This window comes from Felis catus, chromosome D3 (assembly GCF_018350175.1).
Source record: "Felis catus isolate Fca126 chromosome D3, F.catus_Fca126_mat1.0, whole genome shotgun sequence".
NCBI lineage: Eukaryota > Metazoa > Chordata > Mammalia > Carnivora > Felidae > Felis > Felis catus.
In genome coordinates this window covers 76181304-76209235 of record NC_058379.1, presented here as the reverse complement: position 1 = coordinate 76209235, position 27932 = coordinate 76181304, and the positions used below count along the sequence as shown (strand labels likewise).

At 44.7% G+C, this 27932-nt stretch overlaps 1 protein-coding gene across 2 annotated transcripts in view; it reads left to right on the top strand.

The window, feature by feature from the left end:
* The window catches only part of FECH (ferrochelatase), a 37453-nt gene that overhangs the window by 4782 nt on the left and 4739 nt on the right, over positions 1-27932 (top strand). For both annotated transcript variants that reach the window (XM_006938940.4, XM_006938941.4), the window contains exons 2-9: positions 1184-1310; positions 6551-6670; positions 8244-8392; positions 15742-15876; positions 19644-19750; positions 23027-23125; positions 26823-26930; positions 27362-27526. In XM_006938940.4, coding sequence (XP_006939002.1) covers positions 1184-1310; positions 6551-6670; positions 8244-8392; positions 15742-15876; positions 19644-19750; positions 23027-23125; positions 26823-26930; positions 27362-27526 — 1010 coding nt within the window. The remainder of the gene's footprint in view (positions 1-1183; positions 1311-6550; positions 6671-8243; positions 8393-15741; positions 15877-19643; positions 19751-23026; positions 23126-26822; positions 26931-27361; positions 27527-27932) is intronic.

The following is a 27932-nucleotide window of genomic DNA, read 5'->3' as shown; positions in this document are numbered from 1 at the left end:
GGGGCACAGCATACCCCCATTGCTACCTTGAGTGTCTATTGTATAGCTTCAGTTTAATTTCACTGTATGCCGTTCAAGGATGAATATTCTTCATGGTACAACTAAGTATGGCCCATGGACTTCTCAGTCCAGGTGGGTTCTCCAGGCCCACAGCTGACTCCGGCGGGGCGCAGGACAAGAGTGCACATGGAGACCCATGTATCATATGTGGGATCGCCCGCTAACAAGCTGTGAAGTATGTTCTGTTCACCAATACTGGCAAATAGACCTTCGTGATGATCTGGAAGGGTGAACTGTTGAAGTCTTCAGAGTTCCCACAGAAGTGTCGTGGCCTTGGGAGCGTTGCCTCTGGTCTGTAGGCTTCCCTGCTTCTCTTTCCACTGCCAGCTGTGCCCTGAGTTGTGAAGAGTCTTGTGCAGTCTAGGTTCAGGTTCTATTCTTGCTCCTGCAAATAGCTTCCCTTAGGTCAAGAATTGCTCGCACTGATGGCACAATCAGCTTTCAGGAGAATAGAGCTAGGAAAGAGGCCTGTACAGTCCCCGGAGTGGGTGTGGGCCTTTGGGGACAGGGAATTCTGGGTACGGGGAGCCTGGTCAGGAATGTAGGTCACGGGCTCTGGGGTCCATGGATCTTTGGCTGTGTAGACTGCATACCCTGTGGGGGAGGCTGCAGCACGAGGAGGGCCAGAAGGGGCCCTCTAAAGTAGAACCCCCCACCCTTGTCAGTGTCCAAGGGCAGTGCTGGGGTTCTCCAGCCCTGGTGCTTTATTGGAGGAGGCTTATAGGCAGATGCGAGGTCTGTGCAACTGGTTGAAAGCTGGCTCAAGTAACACCCCGTAAACCGGTGGGTCTGAACACGTCCCGTGGCTTCTCCCTTTCGTGTGAGCAGCGCACTAACTTCCGTATGCATGCGGTGATTCTCCTGAGGGATCACGTCAGAATCCGCCAGGGCAGAGTGAGAAGGTGTGTTTCTCAAAAGGCTCCGTGCAGGTCCTGAGAAGCCATCCCAGGAGGCGCCACTCCACCCTTGGCAGAGAGGGCTTGAGTGCCGAGAAACGCCAGGGAAATCACCTGTGCTATAGCGTCTCTTTAAATTTTAAGTCCAGGACTTCTGCTCGGAGGACCCCCTCCAAAGACACTGCTTCCCAGCCGGATTTCATGCCGCTACTTTACTTTTGTCACAGTGGTGCCTGGAAGCTCAAGGGCCCGCCAACCATGGAGGGGCCAGTCGATTGGAGCCACGGCGGCAGCTGCCACAGAAACAGCCCAGCGTACCAGAAGCCCAGAACCTCAAGTTCAACCGGGGAAGAGGTAGGAATCTAATTTTAGGTACTAATAAGAACCTCTTTTTGTTGATGCAGACACCGGTGAGTGGATACAGGCTGCCTTAAGAGGAAGGCTGCGGGGGAATGCTAGTGTGGAAGGAGTGCGGTGTGGTTTTCTTGGCTTTCTTTCAGTAGCTGGAAGGCTACAAGTTGCACCCACACACGCACACACACCGCTAAGGTTTCAACATTTTGGGGGAATTTTTACAGATTTAAAAAATTGTTGTGAAAATTTTTTTCCCCGGCTTTTTTGAGATATGATTGACAAATAAAAATCCCACCGGGCTTCTGTTAAAGGACACGTAACTCAGGACCAACAGTCTGCAGATCATGTAGGAATTTAGTTCTGGAATATGTCATGTAACACAAATTTCATGGACACTAGAAATGTGTTTATGAAACTAACATAATTATACCTATGAAATGTATGTTCTGTTTAGGATAAGGAGTGACTAATCCGTCAAGAATTTATCTAGTAAACCCTGCCATTGTTTTCCACTGTTAACAGGGTGAGCGGAATTAGAAATGACATAATACGATTTGTGATTTATTAAAGGGATAAAGTACCTGTTTCGGACGTCACCCCTGCTGTTTGCGGGTGGATGTCAGCAGGCCTGGCGTTGTTCCGGGCCTCCTCTTCCATCACGGAAGCCACAGCTCTTCTTAGGTCTTCCTCTCATACAGGGGCACAGGGGCACAGGACTCGAACGGGCAGTTGTTTAGCTGGGTGCCTAGAAATAGCCCACCTTAACGCTAGCCGAGCGAAAGAAGGAGACGGGTTGCAAACTAGTAACTCCTTGACGGTTCCTCTAGCGATAGAGCTATGAAAATAGTCCTATTTTGTGGTTGTTATTTTTCATTGTGTGAACTTGGGTACGTTGACTGAACACTGAGTAAACTGAGGTTTGAAGGGGGATAGAGCATTAGGGGTGGGGCCTCGGATCATCTCTTTTCCACTCTCTGGCCTCCTAAGTGATCGAATCTGGTGAGGAAAACAGGAAGCAGGGACGCTGTCTGTGTCCTGGTGGCCTGGACACCGTTCCTGTGTGTCCCCACAGCCCCTCTTTTCTCACCTTAGCCATGGTCCAAAGTGCTTTAAGTCCTTAGGGTTTAGGGTGAGTATTTGATGTAACCTGAAGAACTGATTCAGTGTTTCTGGGAGAAACTGAATTCAGTGAATCAGGAAGAACTGATTCAGTGATTTCTGGGAGAAAAATTATTTCATTGCTATATTATCCTAGTAGCAAAAGCCAATAATATAACCTTAATATCATTAAATTAAATAAAAATCTAAAAATATCTAAATTCCATTAAGTAACTTTGTATCATCTTTATACCAAAGAAATGGGTTCATTTTAGGACATGTAGACGGGCAAAAAAAAGATTAAAAAAATCACCGATAATCCCACCACCCAGTGTTTTGTGTCTATGTCTGTACCGATTGATATTTATTCAGTAAATATTTACCAAAATGTGACAGTCGTGCATATAGTATTTTTTAAGTTTCTTCTTTTTAAATTTAATAATATATCTACCATATAAATGTAAATATTCACCATTATTTTAATAGCATACGAGTATTTTACGAAATCACAGTTTATTTATCCATTCCCATGTTATGGGGCACTTGCATTGTTTCTAGTTTTAAAATAGTAGAGATGATGAAGTGATCAGTGTTTCTGTATATCATTCTGGTGCCAGACCTGAAGGCCTCATGCTGCGCAGTGCTCAACTATAGCAGATGAGACCTCCACTAGACCGGGGGTCAGCCGACTCGCCCGTAAAGGGATAGATAGTGGGCCATTTGGCCTCTTTTGCTGCTTTCCAACTCTGCTGTTATAATGTGAAAGCAGCCTTAGCGACTATGTGAAATAAGGAGTGGAGCTGTGTTCCAATAAAACTTTATTTACAAAAATAGGCAGGGTGTGTATGTACAGATCTGGCCCGTGGGCTGTAGTTTCCCAAACCCTGTTCTAGAGGCAGCATAGATCCTCAGGCCAATTACATCTTGGAGGTTTCATGAAGAGGTAGAATTTGTGTCTTTATCTTGATGCTGACTATATACAGTATAATTGAATGATTCTGTTTCTTTATTAATTGGTGATCTTAAGTTTCTGTTATGTACAAGTAGTAGCTCAAAGGAAAAACCTCCTATTTTGAGAGTCCCAGAATATAAAAATGGCAGAATGTTGAAACCTTTTCAAGCGAGAAGTTTTAAATATGTTCCCCTATTTACACCTTTACGTTCAAACAAAGGGAACTTGACATTCAGAGCTTGGTCTCAGATGGGCTCTGTCTGGAGGAGAGGAGAACAGAGACCACGGCTAAGGCTTTGCACTTCGCGTTCTCGAATAGAGGGTGTCAGACTAGGGCAGCTAATGCGCCATTCGTCATGCATAACACAGTTTTGAATTAAGTGCACGTGTATTTAGGTATTTCCAAATCACGTGCATCACTTTCATGTGTAAGATCAACACGGTTTATAAAACACGGGTTTGCAGGGCAGAGTCACATCCAATTTAAAGCCACTCTTGTTCTGAGCTCAGGTGTTATAGATGAAAAGCAGTTCTAAATCTCGTTTGCACATTGATACCCTCTATGGCTTAGGTAAGTCTCTTAGCCTGGGGTTTCTTAACCAGTAATCTGTTAACTGGCAGCAATCCATGGAAAAATGCGCTTAATTTATTGTGAGTCACAGATTTTGAGGGTGAGAGACAGGATCTCAGAGCACGGGTGGTCTAAGTGGAAAGATTAAGGGAGCATTTTACAATTTCACAATATAATGAATCTGGAATTTTTAGGTATTAAGAAAAAAACCTAAACACCAGCTTGTTAATTCATTGATAGGACTTTTGGTGAGAGGAGGTGGGAAAGTTGTGGGACAATGACATCCTCCAGAGTAGTTGCTTAGTAAAAAGGAGATGAAACCCCCTTCCTCTAACCCAGTGGTTCTCAGTAGAGGGAGGGGGATGCTCCCCACCTCCAACATATTTGGCAATGGCCATGTCTGGAGACGTTTTTGGTTGTCACAACTGGGACGGGGTGTGTGCCGTGCTTTCCGGCAAGTAGAGGCTGGGATGCTACTAGAACCCTGCAACATACACCATAGCCCTCCACAGCAAAGACTCATCCAGCGGAAAATGTCAGTGGTGCCGAGGAAGAGAAATGCTGTCTAAGACAATGATGTGAAAGGCGAACTTAGTTTGTCCTTACAGTGGGGTCTAAATTAGAAGGTCTCTGACTTCACTGGAATGCAGCATTCCGCTAACCCCAGCAATTTTGCCTCAGCTTGTTTTGCAAATTTAGGTTGAGAATTCAGATTTCTACCTCATTCACCTGTAGTATGTTTGGCAAGAAAACAGTTTCTTCCTGTATGAATTTGACACACTCTGCTGCCTAACATTATCCCAAGTGTTGTTAGCACTTGTTTAAAAATTGCAATTAAAACGTCATCCTGATCTCATTGGCTTTAGCACACGTTAGGGACAGTCTTCCAAACAGGATCCATGTCTGCAGGATTGGTTTAGTCACTGCGGTAGCTGGAGGTGGCCTTGATGTAAGAGGCTTAGACAGCGGGACCCCTCAGCCTTTGTACCAGTGGAGTTTTAAATAGACTTCAGGCTGGTTGTTTCTCACTGCTTTATCAAGAGTGAATAGAGAGTACATCCATCCGTGCTGTGGAGTATTATTCAGCCATAAAAAGGAAAGAAGTACTGATTCACGCTGTCACGTGGGTGAACTTTGAACATTTTATGCCAAGTGAAAGAAACCAGGCCCAAAGGGCCACATATCATGTGATTCCATTTCTATGAATAGGCAAATGCATAGACTGAGAAAGCGGAGGATTAGTTGCCAAGAATGAGACAGAGGGAGGATGGGGAATGGTTCTAGTATGTGGGAATATTTTGGGGGGGTGATGAAAATGTTCAGGAATTAGAGAGTTGTTATGGTTGCATAACTTTGTGTGTATATTAGAAAGCACTGAATTGTATTTTAAAATGGAAAACTTTATGGTATATAAATTATATCTACATTTTTACGAATGCCAAAAAAAAACCAAACCAAAAAACCATGAATGGAAGAAACACTCCTTGTCCTGTAGTGTCCCTACCTGCAGACTCTTTCACTGCACGGCCCCCAGTTCTCCAGGGCCTCATCTTAGGCTCTGACCCCATGGTTCCATGTCTCTAGCCTTGGGCTTCCGGCGGCTACTGGAAGCATGCGGGCGGCACCTGGTCCCACTCTGGCCCCTTCTTGCCCCGTGAAGGTGTTTAGGAATGGAGAACTCATCTCGGCCTGGCTCACTTTAGTCTGTGCAGGGTCCAGAGCTCCTCTGGATTTTAGAGGTTCAGAGCTGGCATGGTCCTTTTGTTGATTTAACTTCCCCCAGACTACTTGATTTTCTTTTTGCTTCTTCTTGTTCCTTCAGTGCTTGATTCTTTAGCCTGGGACCTATTTGAGTAAGAGCAATTTCTTGCCAGAATCCCTTAAGCAGTGGCTCTAGGTAGAGGATCAAGAGGTGAGTGCAAAGTGAGAGGTGTACTTTATCGTACAGGAGACACTACAGGGGAACAGCGGGCTCTGGAGAAGGAAGCAGAGTAGCAAGAAACCATTTGTCAATAATAATAGTTTAACCAAAGGGAAAGGAGCAGATAAAAGAATGAGAGATGGGCTGGTTATTATACTGTGGAGGTTTAAAAGGGAAACCCGTGGTCTCTCTGTGTATGATAGAACTTACTATATGTTCCAGATCATGCTAAATAACTATGCTGTCTATTCTCAAAACAACCTTTTGAGGTCGTTGCTGGAGTCCCTGTACACGAGGAGACTGAAGTTTGGAGAGACCAAGTAATTTGTATATCTGTAAGGCATTCACATAAATGTTTGCTTCAGCCTCAGGACAATTTGAGCTTTATACCCTGACTCTCAGTCCTTAAAGAATGGGAGGGATTTTTGTTCAGGACTGACAACTTAATGGGGAAACATTTCAAGCCCAGAGAAGACCAGTGCCATGGATGGAGCTGAGACCAAGGTCAGAGTCAGAACTGGGACCGTGCAGAACCGGAGGCGTTGTGCATTCCCAGATATGCAGCCAGGTGATAGCAGTGAAAAGATCTGTAGGTTTGTACCTCTGAACAGATTGGATGTGAGTTTGCTAGCTGAACCAACAGTGTACCTTACAGAAAAATAAAAAGCTACAAGTCAACTGCATTTTATTTTATGTAGGAAGCCGAAGACTGGAATATTAATGCTGAACATGGGGGGCCCTGAAACCCTGGGAGATGTTCACGACTTCCTTTTGAGGCTCTTCCTGGACCGAGACTTGATGACGCTTCCTATTCAAAAGTAAGACGCGTGGAAACACCTGCACTGATTCCTAACTTGTGTAGTGCATCTTGCCTTATGTGTACGTCAGTTCTATAGTTACAGAAAATAAATGGTTCTTGTGCATATCTGGTGGTGACTAGAGCAGCATCATTATTTTTCATTGTATAAGAAGGATATGATGTTGAGAGAAATGCAGGGGAGAGAGAAAGCAAGTTGAGGGGCCTCTCCTTGAGCCCTTTCCTCCCTAGAGCTCTGGAAATGGCAGTTGTCTTGACACACCTGATGTCCCTTTAAATTTTTTTTAAATTTTATTTTAGGGAGAGCATGCAAGCGGGAGTGAGGGGCAGAGGGAGAGAGAGGGAGAGGGAATCTTAAATAGGCTCCATCCCACGACCCTGGAATCATGACCTGAGTCAAAATCAAGAGTTGGCCACTCAACCGGCTGAGCCAGCCAGGCACCCCTGATGTCCCTTTAAAGATTGTTACCGATATATTTGTACTTGACCCTCAACAGCTGATTAATATTCAGGGAAGCAATGATTATTATTCACTAATAATATTGTGGCTGTCCTCTTCCTTTTAAGCCTCCCTCCTTCTTTCTTTTCTTTCTCTTTTAAAGTAGGTTTTTGTAATGAAAAATTTATACATGCACGTAATAAAAAATGCAAACAGCATAAACATGTTCACAGTAAAAAGCAAGTGTCTCTTCTTGAACTCCAGCCTCCCAGTTACCCACCATGGAGGTTACAGATGTAACCAGAAATACAGAAATCTGCAGTTGTACAGATGTATTTCTGGTGACCATCCAGAAATAGTCCATGCATATCCAAGCATGTGCTTGTCTATATATCTATACATATAGATGTATATGTATATATGCACATATATATCTCCCCTGTCCTTTTTAACACAGATGGGAATGTACTTATGTATATTATTTAACACTTTGCTATTTTTTTTTAAATTAACAATGTATCTTGGAGATTATTCTATAACAGATTATATAGGCCCGGTTTATTATTTTTTTTCATGACTGTATAGAATGCCTTGCCTGGTCATAACTTAATTTATTTAACCAGTGGCTCACTGGTGGACATATATGTTGTTTACAGTGTTGCAATGAACATTCCTGTGCTGTGCATTCAACTTTGCTCACATATTCAAATGTATCTGTGATTAATATACATTTTCTTTCTTTTTTTTTTTTTCATACATTTTCTTAAAGTAAGAGTATTTTTTGCTTCCGAATGTCTTACATATCCTAGTTCCTGCTAGGTGTAGGATCAGGAAGTGTTAAGATAGTGGCTGGCCCGCATCTAGGGTCTGCGCCTGAGTAGTGTCCTGAATCTTCAGGGTGAGTTGCGAGAGGAACTCGTGGGGCAGAGGTGGCTAATCCCCAGAGAGTGTCTTGTTTTCCTCTCTCTAATCGAGGCCAAAAGAGCTGGCTGTCATCAATGACCTCAAGCCTCTATTTTTAAAGGCGTGATTTTCTTAGGCTCTTCTTACAATTTTGCTTATGTTTTCTATTGAGTAGTTTCTGAGGTTGCTAAGGTGGAACAAAAGCCACTTACCTACCTGTTAAATGATTTAGTAAGCTGGCACCAATCATCGCCAAACGCCGGACCCCCAAAATTCAGGAGCAGTACCGCAGGATCGGAGGCGGGTCCCCCATCAAGATGTGGACTTCCAAGCAGGGAGAAGGCATGGTGAAGCTGCTAGATGACTTATCCCCCAACACAGGTACAGTGTTTCTTCACTAACATCTCAGTTTTGTTCTTTCAAAGTAGGTACGAAGTTCCAAACGCTATTGGACGGCACATGGAGTTGTGTCGGTTTGTGGGGGTTCCTACATGACGCGTGATCACTTAGCTCAGTTCTCGAGGCACTGTCCTGGCCTTGGCTGTGGAGCCTGTTCCTTCCTTATGTTAGATATGGAAGAGCTCAAGGTTTGGAACGTTAGTTTCGAAAGGAAGCTTGAGGTGTGTGTGAAGTTGAGCTGGGTTATAAGGAAGAGGCCACATCCCATGTATACAAGATGCGTATGTCATTGCTCTGGAAGGAAGTCTTGGGGCTGCTGTCACTGCTTTTTCTTTCTGTGTGGATCTTCAGCAACTGTTCTCGGCTCTCGGCAACACCAGCTAGTGCGAGGTCCTGAAAAGAGGATTGTGTGTGTCTGGAGACTGTCCTCCGAGAACCGCTAAGGCAGAATAATAATGTGCAGAATGCAGCAGTCACTATAGGAATGAATTGTAAGTGCCGTGTTTAATTGCATTCCAGACGCCATTGATTGTGGGACCCACCATTGTTTTTATATATACTAAGACAAAAACTCTGCCGGGTAGTTTTAAGACCACATCTGTTGCGGGTGTGCACTGGTATGAGAAATGTTCAATCAAAAAATGTGCATGTTAGGACACAGGAAATACATTCATTACAGATACATCTTGGGGCTTCCGGATCAGGACAGGCGTGTGACACAGTGGCCACCCTCAAGGACAGTGGCAGGCCCAAAAGCATTTCCCTCTTCTCTGAGAAAACACCTCTAAGTGTCACCTCAAGCTGCTCTCAGAAGCCACCGTGTCCCATCGCACACAGGGACAAGGGCTGTAGCCCTCAGCTCATCGCACTTGGAAAATTGCTCGATCATGCTTCTGCGTATCGAGTTTGCTTCCTGCCTTGGCCATGGTTCAAGGGCATTTCTTATTGCCTTTCAGCCACACGTCCCACAACGTCCCACAACGTATCTTGAAAATGTTAGACGAGGGACACCCACACCCACCTGATAGAGAAGAAACCGTCTCTCTGGTCATTAACAGTTTATCATGATAAAAGGTTTAGTGTGAATCAGATCTGCGATTGCTCTGCTGTCTCCAGTGGACAGAGGAGGTGGCAACATGCCATTGTTTCTGTTGGCCTGGTCGTGCAGGCTCCATCACCATCGAGGACCCTAGTAGAACTGTTAGAGTTGAAAAAGGAATGTGGATGGACGGCATCCTTCCCACCTCCTCGCCCCTCTGTGCTGGGGCTGCCGGGTTGTCCGGACCAGACAGGCCAGCCGTGGCCCCAGCCTCCTGGGTTGGCCTGGAAAGAGTCCTATGGAATGACCCGGATTTAACCCACTGCCCCACTTACTATCAGACATCTGATTATTCCCATCTGCGGCCATCTAGTACAAAGGAAGTTGCAATCATCTAGATTCTAGGATTATTCCCTGCTTTGGCAGGGACCAAAGAATAGTAATAATCCATTTCACATTTCATAGTCAGAATTGTGAGAGTGATTTTTAAATTTTTTTTAATGTTTTTATTTATTTTTGAGACAGAGACAGAACATGAGCAGGGGAGGGGCAGAGAGAGAGGGAGACACAGAATCCGAAGCAGGCTCCAGGCTTCGAGCTGTCAGCACAGAGCCTGACGCGGGGCTCGAACTCATGAACCGTGAGATCATGACCTGAGCCGAAGTCAGACGCTTAACCGACCGAGCCACCCAGGCGCCCCTGTGAGAGTGATTTTTAAAACATGAGTGATTGGTCATATGACCCTCTATCCTATAGAGACTTACGTGAAGAAGGGAGTTGATTCTTCACTACAACTTTGGTGGTAAGTTTAGGGTGTCTGAGGCACCGGCAGCTCAGCGGCTTGCCTGTCCAGTCACTTTACTGATGTCCCAAGCAATCATGCTTCCTCCTTCCTCATGCCATTCACTTGCCCTTTTGCTCACTCACGTACCTGCTCGTTCACATATTCATTCCCACTTCCATCCGTCCTTCCACCCAGCCCCACCACCGGATATTTATAAGCAAGCACTGGCTACACGGGGCATAAAGTAGTGAGTGAGTCACACCCTTACCTTCATGGAGCTGAGCTTCCTGGTAGTTTTCACTGAGGCAGAGAGTAAATTCTCTAGGGGGCTACTTTTAGTTCCTCTAGAACTTGGAAGTTTGTCCAGGGCCTGGTCCTGAGAGGGCTCTGGTACCGGTGGCCCTGCGACCTATCGCCGTCCTCTGTGGTTCACGTTTGGAACCCTGTGAGCAGGCAAGTTAAATTATTGCTGTCGCCTGCATGGTAGGTGGCCCCCTGACAGCTTTGGCACACCGGCTGTGGGGTTAAGGCTGTGGCGCTTAATGAGGCCCAAGAATGTCCACTCATTGATTCGTCAGTGGCACCTTGAGTGCTTCTCGGTACTGCTTCTCGATACTTCGGCACTTCGATACCGCTTTTCGTATTCAAAACTGCGGTTTCTACTTAGGAGCTCCCGGGCCAGTGGGAGGGACCGCCGCTGCAGGCTCCTCTGTTAAGTGACAGAGAGAAGACCTCGTAAGACTTACCAGAGAGATGCTACGTACAACGAGTATGAGGGCCTGTGGTCGCACAGAATGCAGATGTAGGAAAAATGAGGTGGCTTCAAGGTTTGGAAACTGCCTTGGGGAGCTTTGTGCCGAAGACCCAGATTATCAGGGGTGGCACTGTGGCTCCTTCAGGGGCTCGCCCACATTATCGAGGAAGAGATTCTGTGTACTTCACAGATGGACCTGAAGGCCAGTCACAAAGACCCAGGTGCCTCACCCCCTTGGTGTGGCTTTTCCTTCCCGCTTTCTGGCTTCTCTGCCTCTCCTCTGTTCCTGTCCTTCTTCTTCCTCCTCCCTTCTCCTACTTTCCTACAAAATTGTAAAGTATACTTTTTTTTTTTAATATTTTTAATGTTTGTTTACTTTTGAAACAGACGGAGACAGAATGTGAGTGGGTTGAGGGCAGAGAGAGAAAGACACACAGAATCTGAAGCAGGCTCCAGGCTCTGAACTGTCAGCACAGAGCCCGATGTGGGGCTCGAACTCACGACCTGTGAGATCATGACCTGAGCCGAAGTCGGATGCTCAACCGACTGAGCCACCCAGGCGCCCCTAAAGTATACTTTTAAACTGTGTCTATTTGTTTATTTCTATTGGGAAAGATTCTCTTTCGGCAAAACAATGTGATGATAATGGACAGAAATGTTTCAAGCTCTCATTTTTAAAAAAAGTTTATTTTATCTGTTTTGAGAGAGAAAGAGAGGCAGAGAGAGAGAACATGCGTGCGGGGGGTAGGAGCAGAGACAGAGACTCCCAAGCAGGCTGCACGCCGTCCTCACAAAGAACAATGAGGGGCTCAAACTCAACGAACCTCAAGATCATGACCTGAGCCGAAATCAGGAGTTGGACGCTTAACTGACTGAGCCACCCTGACCCCCCTCAAGCTCTCATTTTTTAGGAAAGTAGTTGTGTCTTGGTGGCTGGTATAGAAATTGCAGCTTGTACTGGCTTTGCATAGAATTGACTACTACTAACTCACAGGGTCAGTTTTATGAGGGAATATAACTTGGAACTGGTTTCGTGTGGCTACACCACATTATAGGAATTTAGGGAATACAGAAGGAAATAGATGAGAAGTGTAATCATTTCACAAAAGTAAATCTAAAATACATTCAAAAGATGATGGTTTAGTTACGTAGAATCTGACCGCTTTTCACGAAGCTGTACGTGCTATCCTGTAGAACTCTGTTCTTTTTTTTTTTTTTTTTTTTTTTTTTTTTTTTGTAGAACTCTGTTCTTTACAGGATGCTTGATGGGGAGGAGGGTGGCTCTTTTCAGATGGGGCTGGCTTCCCCAGTCCTGGTTGTAGGACTTTAGGCAGATGACTTACCCCACGAAGCAGCATCTTGAAAATGGGGGTGGTAACAGAGCCCCACTTCTGGGATCATTGTGAATATTCAATACGATAATCCCGAAAGGCATCAGCCTGGGGCAGCGTACGTGACAAAAATTCCTTAATTGTGAGCGTTTAGTATTATTCATCCAGGGCATAGGGCTCGTGATGTGATACAAATTAAAAAGCATTATGCTATATATTTCACACCTTTCTCTCAAAGAGTCACGCACAAATCAGACATTTGAACTGTTGTGGAGCTAAACTGATGGGCTGGAAATGAATGAAGTTTCGCTGTTCAAAAATCCAATTCTGAGTTCTTTTTTTTTTTTTTCTTTTCCTGGGTCTCACCAAAGACTCTTTGCTAGGCAGTGGCCCCAAGGGTGGACTAGGCTGGGCCAGTGAGTCGTGTGTTTTGGTCTCACCGGAGCAGATGCGCCCCCTGCCAGCTGTATTGGTCAACATCCGTAGGCTATTTCTGTCCCTGTGCTCCTGCCGGTGACCTCCGGCTGCGGTGTGAAACCCATCCCAACTGGCGAGGGCTCTTTGGGACACATTTGTTCTTTCCTCGGGACAGGCCCGGTCAGAGAGGGAGCACGATGCCCCTTGCCTACAGTCCGCTTGTGCAGGCCATCTTCAGTGGAACAGTTCAGCCAGTCTTATCTGTTCCTTCCAGAATATTTTACTCACCCTCACTTCAAAGTGAGGCCACCACCCTGCCTTTATCTGCAAGGGTGTCCCCTCCACCTCTCTTGTCTGCAACGAACTCCCAGGCCCCAGGCATTGAGGCTGCAGCTTTTGGAAGGTGAAAAGAGAATGCCAGAAGCTGGTTGGCCTGTAGCCTTGGAGGATCTTATGGTAGAAATCTAATAATAGTATTATCTGAAAGCAGATTAGAAAGGAAATTCCACTTCAGCCTCAGCTTAGATGCCCCAGAGCTCCTTAGAGAGGGGCTCGGTATGGGGTGCCTAGGTGGCTCAGTCGGTTGAACGTCCGACTTCAGCTCGGGTTGTGATCTCATGGTTTGTGAGTTCAAGCCCCACATCAGCTGTCTGTGCTGACAGCTCAGAGCCTGGAGCCTGTTTCAGATTCTGTGTCTCCCTCTCTCTCTGTTCCTCCCGTGCTCACGTTCTGTCTCTCAAAAGTAAATAAATATTAAAAACCAAAACAAAACAAAAGAAAAGGGCTTGATAGTGTGAACGTTGGCAGTTTTAGGATGAACCACATAGTCCTTGAATGCTCTCATTTGGAGTTTGCTTACGGAGTCGTGCCCTCTGGTGTGTTTCAACTGCCGTTCACCATTTTAGGCAACAGAACGTAAACTTGGTGGCCTAGAAAGGACAGACAGCTGAATATGATTCTGCTTATACCCCTTCCTTCCTCTTTTTGCGGTGCCCAGCCAGAGAATGTTGGGCCAGCCGTCCTTCCGTGTGCGCACGTGCTTCTCCCTCCCGCCGTCTGCTCCCGTCCTTGGGCACTTGCGCCATCGGCTGCCGGTTCCCCGTGTCCAGTCACTGTGGAATGTTTTATGCAGATAGGTGAACAATGGGCGGTTCTCTCTTCCTTCACTTCAACCGGAATGTTTCTCTTTTCCTTCTTGGGGCAGTTTAGTGTCCTGTACTTAGTGGCAGCCGCTGCTAATGCTTGGACAGTAGCATCGTGTTGGTTCTGTTATTTCATGTTTATGTAGTGTATTCTCAGTATCCTCTCCGAGTGTGAGTTGGGCGTTATCCTATGAAATGACAGGTAATGTGAGGAAACTTTCAGTTTTATGATTTTATAAATGCCTAAGAAATTGTGTGGTGGTGGGTACTTAAAAAAAAATTTTTTTTTAATGTTTATTCTTGAGAGAGAGAGAGAGAGAGAGAGAGAGAGAGAGCGTGAACAGGGGAGGGGCAGAGAGGGAGAGAGAATCTGAAGCAGGCTCTGGGCTCCGAGCTGTCAGCTCTATGTGGGGCTCGAACCTACGAACCGTGAGATCATGACCTGAGCTGAGGTCGGACACTTAACCGACTGAGCCACCCAGGAACCCCATGTGGTGGATACTTTTAAGATACAGGACAAAAAGATGGAGAAGGACAAAGGAGGGACAGGAGAAGGTGTTTGTAAGAACACATGGGGAAGGAGTGCAAAGCTGTGCACTGAGTTGGGCTGTTTATGTGCTCGGAACATTTATTTCAAATCTGAAGCAGTGCCCCCAATTGTGTGTGTGTGTGTGTGTGTGTGTGTGTGTGTGTTTCAAAATATTTATTTTGAGAGAGAGAAAGTGAGCATGTGAGCAGGGGTGGGGCAGAGAGACGAAGAGAGAAAATCCCAAGCAGTCTCCATGCTGTCAGTGCAGAGCTCCATGCAGGGCTCAAACTCACGAGCCTGAGATCATGACCTGAGCTGAAACCAAGTGTCAGATACTTAACTGACTGAGCCACCCAGGTTTTTTAACCCAGTTAAAAAAAAAATGTTTATGTATTTATTTTGAAAGAGAGAGAGAGCAATAGTGAGTGCAGGTGCAGAAGGGAGAGAGAGAGAAAGAGAGAGAGAGAGAGAGAGAGAGAGAGCGAGAGAGAGAATCCCAAGCAGTCTCTGCTGTCGGCCCAGAGCCCAACATGGGGCTCCATCTCATGAACCAACCACAAGATCATGACCTGAGCCAAAATCCAGAGTCAGATGCTTAACCGACTGAGCCACCCAGGCGCCCCCTCAGTGCCTCCAGTTTAAGCTTTGTTGTTGGGTTTCCTTAATCTATTAAATGAGGAGAATCATTTCAGTCATTTGTTATCCACGCATTTCTGTTGGGTATCCCAGAGCTTAACTGGGAACAGGAGGAGGGAACCGTGGGTGGTGGAAACAGGCTGGGGGGCATGGAAGGGGGTAGGCTCTGGAGTTGGGGAGACACACATTAAATTTCAGCTCAACCACCTGTGAGGTGTGACTTTGGATAGGTTCATGAACCCCTGAGAGTTTCAGTTTCCTTATCTGAAAAATGGGGTGTAAGTGAAAGAAAAAATACAAGCAAAGCCTCCATCAGTGTCTGGTATGTAAGAGGAGGCTGAACCTCAGGAATAAGTGTTAGTTCTTCCTTCCTTTGAGTCTCTCTTATCTCAGCCAAGAGCAGAGAGTAAGGAACAGAAGCTTGAATTTTAAAAACTGCCGTGCTAATTAAGTAAAGGGGTGTGTGTGTGGCGGGATGGGGGGTGGGGGAGTTGATCCCAGAAAATAGTGATTAAAAGTCCACGCACTAGCTGAAGACTGGATAAGATCCAAGGAATATTCTAAACTTACCCACATTATCAGCCTCAGAGGAAATTAGGTTAACTGTTCTTTGTTCCGGGCTTTGCATTATGTTTGGCGACTCCAAGGAATCTATATAAAGATTAATACTTTCTCCTCTCCACACATGCTTTCTAATAGCCCCTCACAAATACTATATTGGATTCCGGTATGTCCATCCTTTAACAGAAGAAGCAATTGAAGAGATGGAGAGGGACGGGATCGAAAGGGCTATTGCCTTCACGCAGTATCCACAGTACAGCTGCTCGACCACAGGTGAGCCTTCCCCTTGGCAGCGGGACGGTGGGTAGGGATGGCCCCGGCAGTGGTAGCCGGGGGACCTGGGTGCGGAAGGAAAGGATAAATCATTTTCAATTTGAATGGCAAATCCAGCCCGTCTGCTTTAAACACGAGAGTTCAGGTCAGTCCATTTGAAATCTCATGGTTCATCTGTCCCCTGAGTTATGGGCCAGTCGGCCGGGAATTACAAACGGTGGGTGGAAGGCGGTCTGCTGCTGGTCCTTCAGTGCAGTTGTGTAATGGATCAGTGATGAACCTTAAGCCACTTTCTATGTTTGCGTAATAAACCTTACTTTGATGGCAACCCTAGTATTCTTATTAACGTAACAAAGGTGATGGCTGCTTCCATTTTGAAAGTGGAGGTGCCCAGGTAGCACTAGAGATATTGGTGCGTGTTTGTGTTCAGCTTCATTTGTGGGCTGACTTGCTGGTTAAACCAAAGCCCAGCTCGAGGTGCCCTTTGTAAACTTCTCTCCGCGTTCTGAACTTTGGAAAATATTACCGTGTGTTGCTTACTATGTATTTAGCTGGAGCTGGAGAAAATAATCATGTGTTCTCTTCTCTGTATCACTGGTAATAGGTAAAGCTTCTTACTGTTGCCCACGAATACATTTGTTTGCATTCTGTTTCAAGGATTGGGATCAGCATGTTTTTACTCCCAGATTGCTTTTGGATGTTGGTGCATCTTATTTCTATAACTGTAAAGAAAAACAAAAGGCCGTTGGAGGAAATATTCAAAAGCTGTTGTGTGCCTTAAATGTTTGTTCAGAGCCCCTATGAAAATGCCTGAGTTTTCAGATACCCTCAGGAGTTTGAGTTGTGACTTCTTTTGGGAATATACCTCTACAACTTAAAATGTCTGGTAACATGTTATTGGATAATGAATCAGATTTTATAAATTTCTAAGCATACTTTTGCGTTGCTTTAAAAAATATACCTCAAATGTAGATGTCTGCTCTAAAAATCAGACAAGTTAAGAAGATGATAATTTGTATGACAGAGGATTGACTACGGGTTTCATTTCACAGCTGACTCTACCAGTATGTTTCAGGTGTTGGTGAGTTTTACTGGTATATCTCTGGTGAGAGGGCAGGTACATTTCACTTCTGAGATGCGAAAGCTTTTAGAAAGCACATCCATTCTTTGAGACCACGAGAGTGTTGTTTACCCGTTGTGTCATTTAGACACACACACTGTTGGGGCACAGCCAGTATAGGCTATGTATCAATCACATACAATTGTTTTGGTTCTGTTTTCCACTTAATTACTACTTCTGCTAGTTTATCAAATGTTTCTGAGTGGCCCTGAAGAACTAACGTGGCTTCCAGAAGTCCTTTTGTGGCTTCAGAAGTCTTGAAAATGATATTCACCTGTAAAATGTGGCCTGCAGTATGAATGTGATGGTGACTTCTCCACGATTTCTGGAGAGATTGTTTTTTTTGTTTTTTTGTTTTTTTTTTTAAATTTTTTTTTTCAACGTTTATTTTTATTTTTGGGACAGAGAGAGACAGAGCATGAATGGGGGAGGGGCAGAGAGAGAGAGGGAGACACAGAATGGGAAACAGGCTCCAGGCTCTGAGCCATCAGCCCAGAGCCGGACGCGGGGCTCGAACTCACGGACCGCGAGATCGTGACCTGGCTGAAGTCGGACGCCCAACCGACTGCGCCACCCAGGCGCCCCTGGAGAGATTGTTTTTGAGCCTGCAGCAGACTCAATTTGGATTTATCTGACTTGCTGTATTCCAGAATGGAGCTCATTTATCTTTCTGAAAATTAAGTTTTAGGCTAAGTGTACATTTGATTTAAATATGGCTGTAACCTGGCCAGTATTTTATTTTATTTTATTTTATTTTATTTTATTTTACTCTTATTTTTTATGTTTTTATTTATTTTGAGAGAGAGGAAGAGTGTGAGCAGGGGAGGGGCGGAGGAAGAAGGAGAGAGAGAATCTTAAGCAGACTCCATGCTCAGCATGGAGCCTGACTTGGGACTTGATCCCACGACCCCTGGGATCATGACCTGAGGCGAAATCAAGAGGCCGACACTTAACCCGATTGAGCCACCCAGGCACCCTACCGGCTGGTATTTTAACATGGAGACATATCAGATTCACAGTCCTCGTAGTTAACAGAAACCAGAGGATGGGTATTGGGAAGCAAGGAAACGCTTTGGAACATTTGCCCTATGTTAAGATTGAGGAAGAGGCTCTGTGTTAGGGTGAGTTGCATAGGATTAGCCTTAGCCCCAGCGCCAGCTCCACTAGGCCAAGAAAATGTTGAATTGTGTGCGTACCACCTGCCTTCCTTCAGTCTTTGAGTTTTTGTGATTTTGACCTCTTGGTTAAAAAGACAAGTTTTGGGGTGCCTGGGTGGCTCAGGCGGTTAAATGTCCGACTTCGGCTCAGGTCATGATCTCACGGTCTGTGAGTTTGAGCCCCACGTCGGGCTCTGTGCTGACAGCTCAGAGTCTGGAGCCTGCTTCGGATTCTGTGTCTTCTCTCTCTCTCTATGCCCCTCCCCCACTCGCACTGTGTCTCTCTCTCTGCCTCAAAAATAAGTAAACACTAAAAAATTTTTTTTTAATTTTTTTTTCAACGTTTTTTATTTATTTTTGGGACAGAGAGAGACAGAGCATGAACAGGGGAGGGGCAGAGAGAGGGAGACACAGAATCGGAAACAGGCTCCAGGCTCTGAGCCATCAGCCCAGAGCCTGACGTGGGGCTCGAACTCACGGACCGCGAGATCGTGACCTGGCTGAAGTCGGACGCTTAACTGACTGCGCCACCCAGGCGCCCCTAAAAAATTTTTTTTAAAAAAGACAAGTTTTGTTAGATTACTTGTAAGGATTTGGTCTCCATTTAACTTAACTCTGGGAAATGATGAAAATCTTGTAGAAGCAGGTAGAAATAAAGAATGCTCATATAAACCTTAACAGACTGCTCTCAATAAGCTAGTATTCTTATCAACAAGTTATTTAGGGGCACCTGGGTGGCTCAGTCCACTAAGTGTCCAACTCTTGATCTCAGCCCAGGTCTTAATCTCATGGTCATGAGTTCAAGCCTTGTATTGGGCTCCACACTGGGTGTGAACCTACTTAAAAAAAAAAAAAAGAACTCAAGTCACTTTAAAAGATGGCTGTAAAGCTTTTATTGTAACGTAGAAAATATGAATCACATCATATTAAGTAAAAATATCCCAAGTACTCGGGATACAAAATTGCATACATACTAAAATGACAACTTCGTGAAACAAAATAGCTATAAAGGAAAGTAACTAGAAAGAACTATGCTGGAGTAAAATGATGAGTGTATTAGCATGCTGGGTCATGGCCAGTTTCTTTTTTCCTTTCTTCCCTACCTCCTACATTTTCTGCTGGGGTTGATTACCTTCATAATATGTGTGTGTGTGTCGGGGTGGGGTGGGGGAATTAGCATGCTTTTGGTTGTTATAACTGGTCTCTGCAAATAGCGACTGCTCATATTTCATAAATACTCTGCTGTCGTGTTTCTCACTAGAAATGGCCTCACTGGTCTTTGAAAAGCCATTGAAATTGATTGCTTTTTAGTGATCTCCATTTGCAGGGTAGTTAAATCTATATGCATTTTAGAGCATTGAAATAATTGTGATTAGACTGATTCAGTATAGAAGCAGTTACCTATCTTGACCTTACTGCCTTCCCTAGTCTGTTCTCTATTTTCACTATAATCAACGCACATCTACTACGTGGTCCCCTGTATATTTCAGGCAGCAGCTTAAATGCCATTTACAGATACTATAGTGAAATGGGAAGGAGGCCTGCGATGAAGTGGAGCACAATTGACAGGTGGCCCACACACCCCCTCCTCATTCAGGTAAGCCAGCCCCTGCCAGCAGCTTCCGTCAGCCCAGCTTCCAGCGTGGGTCAGGTTCTGGTCCCTGCCTCGTTTGTGGCTCCCTCTGAGCCTTACCGTTCTTTTGCTTAAATGGTGTGCTGGGATTAAAACACAGTATTAGAGTCTTCATTTATTATGACAAGAGAAAATAATTATAAAGGTTTAAAGGTTAGAGTCTTTCCTTTCTTCACATTAACACTGTTAGTTCCAAACTGTAGCAGAATTGTGTCCTGAGTTTTGTGTTTCCCAATAACCAGGACATTAAAGGTTATACGAAGTGTTTCAGTCAATTTACATGACGGGGTGACCAAGAGATCCTGTATTTTCTAAAGCCTTTAAAATGACAAAATGTTTGAAAAATTTTTAAAGGTACTAAATCTACACATTCTGACAGGAAAGTAGATTTAACATTTCAATTGAGAAAGTCATGTATTAGAAGAAATTTCACATTTTGCCTACACAATTATATTTCCATCAACAGGTGCTTGATTTTTGGAGAATCAGTTAAAACTATAACTCAGAAGCCAATAGCTTTGAATTGGTGTTATTATATCCTTTTTTGCCACTTGTACGAGAGTAGTATTGGTAATTACCCTAAAACGCACAAATATAGTTTTTTTCTGTCCAAGGAGGCTTCTGCCTGTGAGTTAGTTTAGGTAGGAGACATATTAAGTGATTCGGGTTTCCTCCAGTCTATTTCACTCTGTGGACATTCTGTGGAAAGATCCCAGGTTAACATCTTTTTTAAAAGCCTGGAGTCGCTTAAAATCTCTACCACTAGATGGTGCCAGACATTGTTTAAAAGCAGGCCTGCTCTTCCCCTGGAGCAGGCCAGGTTCCTTGGGCGCCGAGGTGATGTCAGGGGTTAACACTTAGGTTGAAAAACAGTGTTAAGTGCAAATGAAAAGAAGGTGCCTTCCCTTAGAGAGAGGTGTGGTTGTGGTCTCAGTGCCCTTTGCTGTACTGCTGGGTCCAGAGAGCCCGGTGTGCTCTGACTGTTTTGCTCCCGGAGGCCTGTGGGTGGGAATGAGGGGTTTCAGGTCAGCACCGACATGTGGTAGCAGAGAACGGAGGGATCTGCACAGCATCTGCCTGCCCTGATCGAGTGAGTAATTAGATTTGCATTAAAATTCAGCCCTTTGAAAAGGGGGGAAGGAGAAAGATGGAAAGGTCTCTTAACTGAGGAAGTCTCCCTTCACAAAATGAAAGGGAATTTTAGAGGTATTTATCTGCCCTCCTAGATGGTGTGATTGAAGGCTCTGAGAGCCGCCTGCCTCTTTCATTCTGCAGAGAGATCGCACATCGAAAATACCACAGATGGATTTGGGATGATTTAAGTAGCACTTCGGCTGGCCCATGGCTCCTCAGTTTTGACGGTGTTAGCGTCTGTTGTAAGCCGTAACAAATTGTGTTTCTACTTGTAGTTCTGTGAGCTGAGAGAAGGAAAAATACTAAAATTTTTGGGAAGTGGAAGTTTATAGATAGGCTTGATTCTTAACATTATGTAAATGACACAAGGAGATTTGCTACCCAGCAGAAACTTTAAAAAAAGTCAAAGCCTCAACTAATTGGAAACTAAAAATAAAGTTAAAACCTAACACTAAAAATACTCTTACCTGTTATGGGTAGTAATTACTCGAAGCAGTCTTTTTACTACTGTTATCTCTAATATTGCTGTTTTTCTAGCTGCTGGGGTAATTGGAGTAAACATATATTCTAGTCTCCTATGTAAACTTGACAGTGGGCCTCCTTACCTAGGCCACTGTCCCTCTAAACATGATCCTTTCTGAACGTCCTTAGTGTCCAAACATTGCAAAAACCACTGGTTTTGTGTATGTCTAATCTTACTACATTTACTCTGTAGATAAATTATAAATTTTGAAAAGGAAACTCTCTAGGCACCTTCTTGTACCTTAGCGCATTTATTTACCAAATTTTGAGTGTTTGGGAAGGTTAATAGTATCTCAGTATTGATTAGGGAATTTATTTGCCCTTCTTATGGTATTAGCCACTGATATGTCAAAATACCAACACAGGCAAATGTACGTGGTCCTGGTAAATCGTCCTTTATACTTTTTTAAAAACCGTTGTATTTGGAAATCAGTTTACACATGCAGAAAAGTTACAAGACTAAGTATAGTACAGAACTCTACTCTTTGCCTAGATTCACGTATTATTAGCACTTATTCCACTCGCCAGCATTTGCATCCTCTGTGTGTGTGCATGTGTGTGCATATATACGTGTTTTTTTCCCCCGAACCTTTTGAGAGTAACTTGTATCTATAAAATCACCCTTTCCATCGAAATAGCAGGAATAGTCTCTTCTGTAACTGTGACACAATATTCAGCCTCAGTAAGTTTAACATTGATACTTAAATTTATCTAATCTGCACTCATATTCCAGTTTTGTCAATTGACCCATTAATGTCCTTTGTAGCATTTGCTTTATGAGTTAAATGACAAGGAATGATTAAAGCGCGAGATGAAAGAAAGCCTCTTCAGATCGGGTATTTCAGCACCTATTGATGTAAATCGGAAAGAGCCAACTAGACGGAGGGAATTAACTGGTCTGGTGGACAGAGATTTGGAGGCGGAGGCGGGCCTGCCTTGTAGCCCAGGTCCCGCAGATGTGACTGAATGGGCCCCCACGTCGGCCGCCTCTTCCCCCCTCTGTGAATTTAATGAGAGTTGTACAACCTCTCGTCTGTTGTTATGAAGGTTGTTATGAAGATTGACTTAGCGAGGATGCTGGGCTCAGAAGGAAAAGGTCATAAAAATAGAATAGTATTTTCTTATTCCTCTACTATTTCTGTCTAATGTGTTTTAATGTGATAGGCCTGAAAGCCAAACTAAGGAAGATTTAGAAAGACCCCGTAAGCTGTTTTCCTGCTAACCGAGCAAATGAGAGATCTTAAAACAACTTCTTCCCATCTGTGTTTCCTTTCCATCTGGAAGTGTGCCCTGTTCCTCCCGAGGGGAAGCAGATCCAGAGCGTTCATTTTCAGTGAGCCATTAGCGAGCTTTAGAAGTTTCCCATCAAATTCCCTAGGCCCCTGAAACCGTTATGAGCCATTTTGATGACGAACCACAGCAAGAGGAGACTGTACTGTTGGCAATTTTTTAAAAAGAGAGTTCCAGGTTTTGAGGGTTGCCATGAAATTTCTTGTTGTACCTCTCATTTTAAAAATATTTTCTTTTCCTTCCATTTCTTTCTTCCCAACTCCTTCTGACCCTCCTTTCTTGCTGTTCCCGCAGTGCTTTGCAGACCACATCGTGAAAGAACTGGACCACTTTCCACCTGAGAAGAGGAGTGAGGTGGTCATTCTCTTTTCTGCTCACTCACTGCCCATGTCTGTAAGTAAGAACGTTTTGTTGGATGACCTAGCGGTAGAGGATTTCTGAATGCGTAAACGGGACCCGCCTTCCAGAACATCCTGAGCCCAGTGCAAGGACGAGTTCTAAAATCTCAGACTTCACCTAGGTGCTACATGTAACTAGACTCATTCCTGGAAACCCAATAATAATTAATTCAAATTATAATGTTGTGAATAAATATCGTCTTATGAAACCTCTTTAAACGATAACTTGGCGGTGGGTTGTAGAGGAGTTTTCCTGTACGTGAACAGGTGGAGCAGGTGGAGGAAGGCTGCTGTTACCTGCCCTGTTGAAGGAGCGCACCCGATTTTCAGTCAGTATCTTGCACTGAAGAGCCTCCGTTCACACTCCGTCCTGTTCTTTTGTCAAGACTTGACAGGGGCTGTTTGAACTCCAGGAAATGATTACAGTTTCTAATTTGCTGAGACCAGAGCCCACGTTTTAGTGAGGGAGTATGGCGTGTATCGAGTGGTCATCTGGTTATTCCCCAGTTTATCACGCTGCGCTGGGTGTTCTCGAAAATACCGCCTGTGTGCCTGAGCTGTCGCCCGTTTGCCAACGAGAACGATGGAGCCAGTGCGCTGCAGGTATAGAGATGTGCGTGGAAGGAGCGGCCAGTTTCATCAGCTCAGAACTATCACTGTGCCCTAAGCACATTGCTTTCAAAGCCAGAGAGGCGAAGAATTACGTCTTCGTAGGTGTTAAGGGTTTAACTCCAGAGTTAATGGGGTTAACCCCAGTGCCTGGGGCCACCCCTCTAATCGGTCTTTACTGCCACCTGGTGGTCACGGGGGTCGAGCCCTGACAGCTCTCCCGCTCCTGCGTTCAACGGAGCAGGTGCCGGTGCAGCTGGAGGAGGCTCGGGAGTATGTTCCTCCCTTCTGGAAGCCTGCCTGTTTTACTCTAACAAGTTCATACTCTCTCTTCTGGTATCACGCAAAGCCTCTTCGCATGCCCCTGCGGCCGCGCGGCCCGCATCCTTTTCACAACTGTCCTAGGTGTGATGAGGCCGTGTCTGACGTGCCAGAGGGAAGCTCTTGGGCTGGAGGGGGTGAGGTGGGGGGGGGGGGAAGGAAGCACGTTTTTGCACGTGAACAATTCCAGGTGCTGCCTTCCCTTCCCTCAGTCACTCCCCCATCCTTCCCTCCGGGGCCGGGCACCCTGTTGCCAGGCTTCTCTGCCGCGCGGGCTCCCGTGTGGGACGGGCTGTGCCATGAAGTCGCGAGGATGAGGGAGGGTGGGGAAGATGGGGACTGTCAAGGAAGCAGACTGTTCTAGCAGGCTTCTCTTTTCCCCTGTACTTGCTGCTGCTCACCCTTCCTTCTTGATGACTTTTCAAAGACTTACTATTTGGAAGTAATTTTGGACTTACAGAAAAGTTGAAAAATAGTACAGAGGGTTCGTGTGTATATGTATATACGTATATATATACATATACGCACACGTATATACATGTATACATACATATACACACACATACACCCTTCCCTTTGCGTCTCCTCATGCCGGCATCTGCACAACCGCAGTTCGGTGACCCAGCCTGGGACCCTAACGGTGGTGCAGTGCTGTGAGCCAGGGGCCAGGCTTTCTCAGGCTTCAACATCGTGTCATGTTGTTATGTCTCCTCGGGAGCCCCCAGTCCCTGACAGTCTTTACGCTTTTCTTGTCTTTTGTGACCTTGATATTTTTGAAGAATGACTTAGTGGAATGTCAGTTATTTTGCATCTGGATATGTCTGGCATTTTTTTTTTTTCCTTTTAATTTTTTTTTTTTATAATTTACATCCAAATTAGTTAGCATATAGTGCAACAATGATTTCAGGAGTAGATTCCTTAGTGCCCTTTCCCCATTTAGCCCATCCCCCCCCAAACCCCTCCAGTAACCCTCTGTTTGTTCTCCATATTTAAGAGTCTCTTATGTTTTTGTCCCCCTTCCTGTTTTTATATTATTTTTGCTTCCATTCCCTTGTGTTCATCTGTTTTGTATCTTAAAGTCCTCATATGAGATTTTTGTCTTTCTCTAATTTCACTTAGCATAATACCCTCTAGTTCCAAGCACTTAGTTGCAAATGGCAAGATTTCATTCTTTTTGATTGCCGACTAATACTCCATTGTATATATATACCACATCTTCTTTATCCACTCATCCATCGATGGACATTTGGGCTCTTTCCATACTTTGGCTATTGTCGATAGTGCTGCTATAAACATGGGGGTGCATGTGTCCCTTTGAAACAGCACACCTGTATCCCGTGGATAAATGCCTAGTAGTGCGATTGCTGGGTCATAGGGTAGTTCTATTTTTAGTTTTTTGAGGAACTTCCATACTGTTTTCCGGAGTGGCTGCACTAGTTTGCATTCCCACGTCTGGCATTTTCTCATGATTAGATTGAGGTTATGTAGACGGGGAAGAACACTCCATGCTGATTGGTCCTTCTCAGTGCATTGTATTTGGACACATGATAATAACCCGTCTTACTACTGGTGATGTGATCCTTGGCCATTTGTCTGAGGTGGTACCTGCTGGGTTTGTACATAGTAAAGTTACTGTTTTTCTCTCTGTAATTTAAAATATCTTAGGTGAGATAATTTGAGACTAGGCAAATGCTTTCTTTTTCCTAGACCTTTGCTCACTAATTTTAGCATCCTTCAATAGATCTTGCCTATAGTGATTATTTCTATGTTGTTCTAATGGCGACTTTATATTTCCCTCATTCATTCTACATTTAGGTTTCTAATGCTAATGGCTTTTTAACTAACTTTTGGTAATATCATAAAATAGTTTATCCAGATTTCACTTCAACAGTATTGAGCACTGTTCTATCGACTGTATTCTAAGTACTGTTTTATCCACTGTCTATCCATTGTCGTAGGATATGGGAATGAACAAAATAGACAAAAATCTTTGTCCCCAGAGAGTGGGGGTGGGGGACAGATAATAACCATATTACAGAAAAAAAAATAGTATGTTATGTCAGAAGGTAATAAGTATTGTGGGAATAAATAATATTTAGTTAGATAGTATATAATAAGTATTATTAAATAAAGCAGCATAAGGGGTTGTGGAGTCAGTGCACAGCTAAATGTTAAAGCAGTAAAAATAAAATTCCTATTGAACATTTTCAAAAGTATTAACAAGCTGTTGTGTCAGGACCAGTTATCAGACGTTTGCTGTGCACAAAGCATTTCCCTTGCAGTCCGTTGCTGTGGGGAAAGTGGGAAAAAAGGAATTTGAAGGTATAGGTCATATTCTCGAGGAGCCTGGTGTGTGAACCCATGAGCTGCTTCTCTCTTCTGTCTTACTCCACCAGCATTTGCCCCTTCTGTGAAGCTGGTGCCGTGGATTCCACAGGTCCAGATGCCGTCCACACAATATTCTCGATTCCCGCTTTCCGTATTTCAGATGGGGAAACCGAAAGACCCATCCTCCCTCATTAGACATCAATCTCCTACGAATAACAGAGAACATAGGATTTGACATATTCCTAGCTACTTAGAGAGGAGTGAATGCGGTGTTCTCCTTTGGCCCATGAGGCAATAGACCCGAGGAAGTTTGGCAGTTGAGTGCAGAAGACAGTGGGGAAGGTCCCCGGCTTACACGGTCACACCGCACAGTCCAAGGCTCTTGGACCCCCTCACAGTGTTGGCGACTGAACACCCATGTGTCTCTGCTGCAGGTGGTCAACAGAGGGGATCCCTATCCTCAGGAGGTGGGCGCCACTGTGCAGAGAGTCATGGATAAGCTGGGTTACTCCAACCCCTACCGACTGGTTTGGCAGTCCAAGGTAGGTGGCTTCCATATGTTTACAGTCAGCTTTTCTGAGGACATCTATTTTAGGACTTAGTTATGAAATGATTAGATCTGGCTCTTTCATATACGCAGAATGTTCTATCACCTGGTGGTTCACCATGAGCAGAAGGAACTCTGCAGGCAGGTCAAATGGAGGGGAAGTCAAGCAACCAGTTGAATTTCATTGATTTAATGTATTATTTGTTTTTAGTTGTAATGGCAGAAATTGCTATTTATTTATATTATGCCAACTTCTAGAAGGATTCGAGCTTAACAGAGAAATAGCAAAGCCCACTAATGCGAATGTCAAGCGTGGCCCTCACTCTCAGCAGCGTGCGGGTGTGCGTCCAGGGCGGTGGGCTGTGGCGTGTCACAGACACGGGGCAGAAAGGGGTCCCTGTGTGTGTTCATTCTCCTTTCTCACAGGTTGGTCCGATGCCCTGGCTGGGCCCTCAAACAGACGAGACTATCAAAGGGCTTTGTGAGAGGGGGAGGAAGAACATTCTTTTGGTCCCGATAGCGTTTACCAGCGATCACATTGAAACGCTGTACGAACTGGACATCGAGTACTCCCAAGTTCTGGCTAATGAGGTAAATGTGATTATTGGTTCCATTCGTAAGTTGTGATTTGTTTTGGAAGGAAACTTTCTCTGCAATGATATAATTGCATCATTCAAAAATACCGTCCGGTTGTTATCGGAGAGCACGTGGGTGGGCGGTGAGCCAAGTAAGGGAAGGGGACTGAAGAGTACAGGCTCATCTTGAGCACTGGGGCACACATAGAATTGTTGAGTCACTGTACTGTAAACCCGAAACGAATATAACACTGTATGTTAACCATACTGGAATTAGAAAAAGATTTTGAAGGGATAAAATAGTATGTTCTTTGATAGATATGTTTGCCTGTACCGTGGCCTCATTGTTCCAAATAGCATTTAAATTGAGTTCGTCTGAACACATTGAGTTAATTCCACGTCAGCAGAGAGGAAGCACTTTT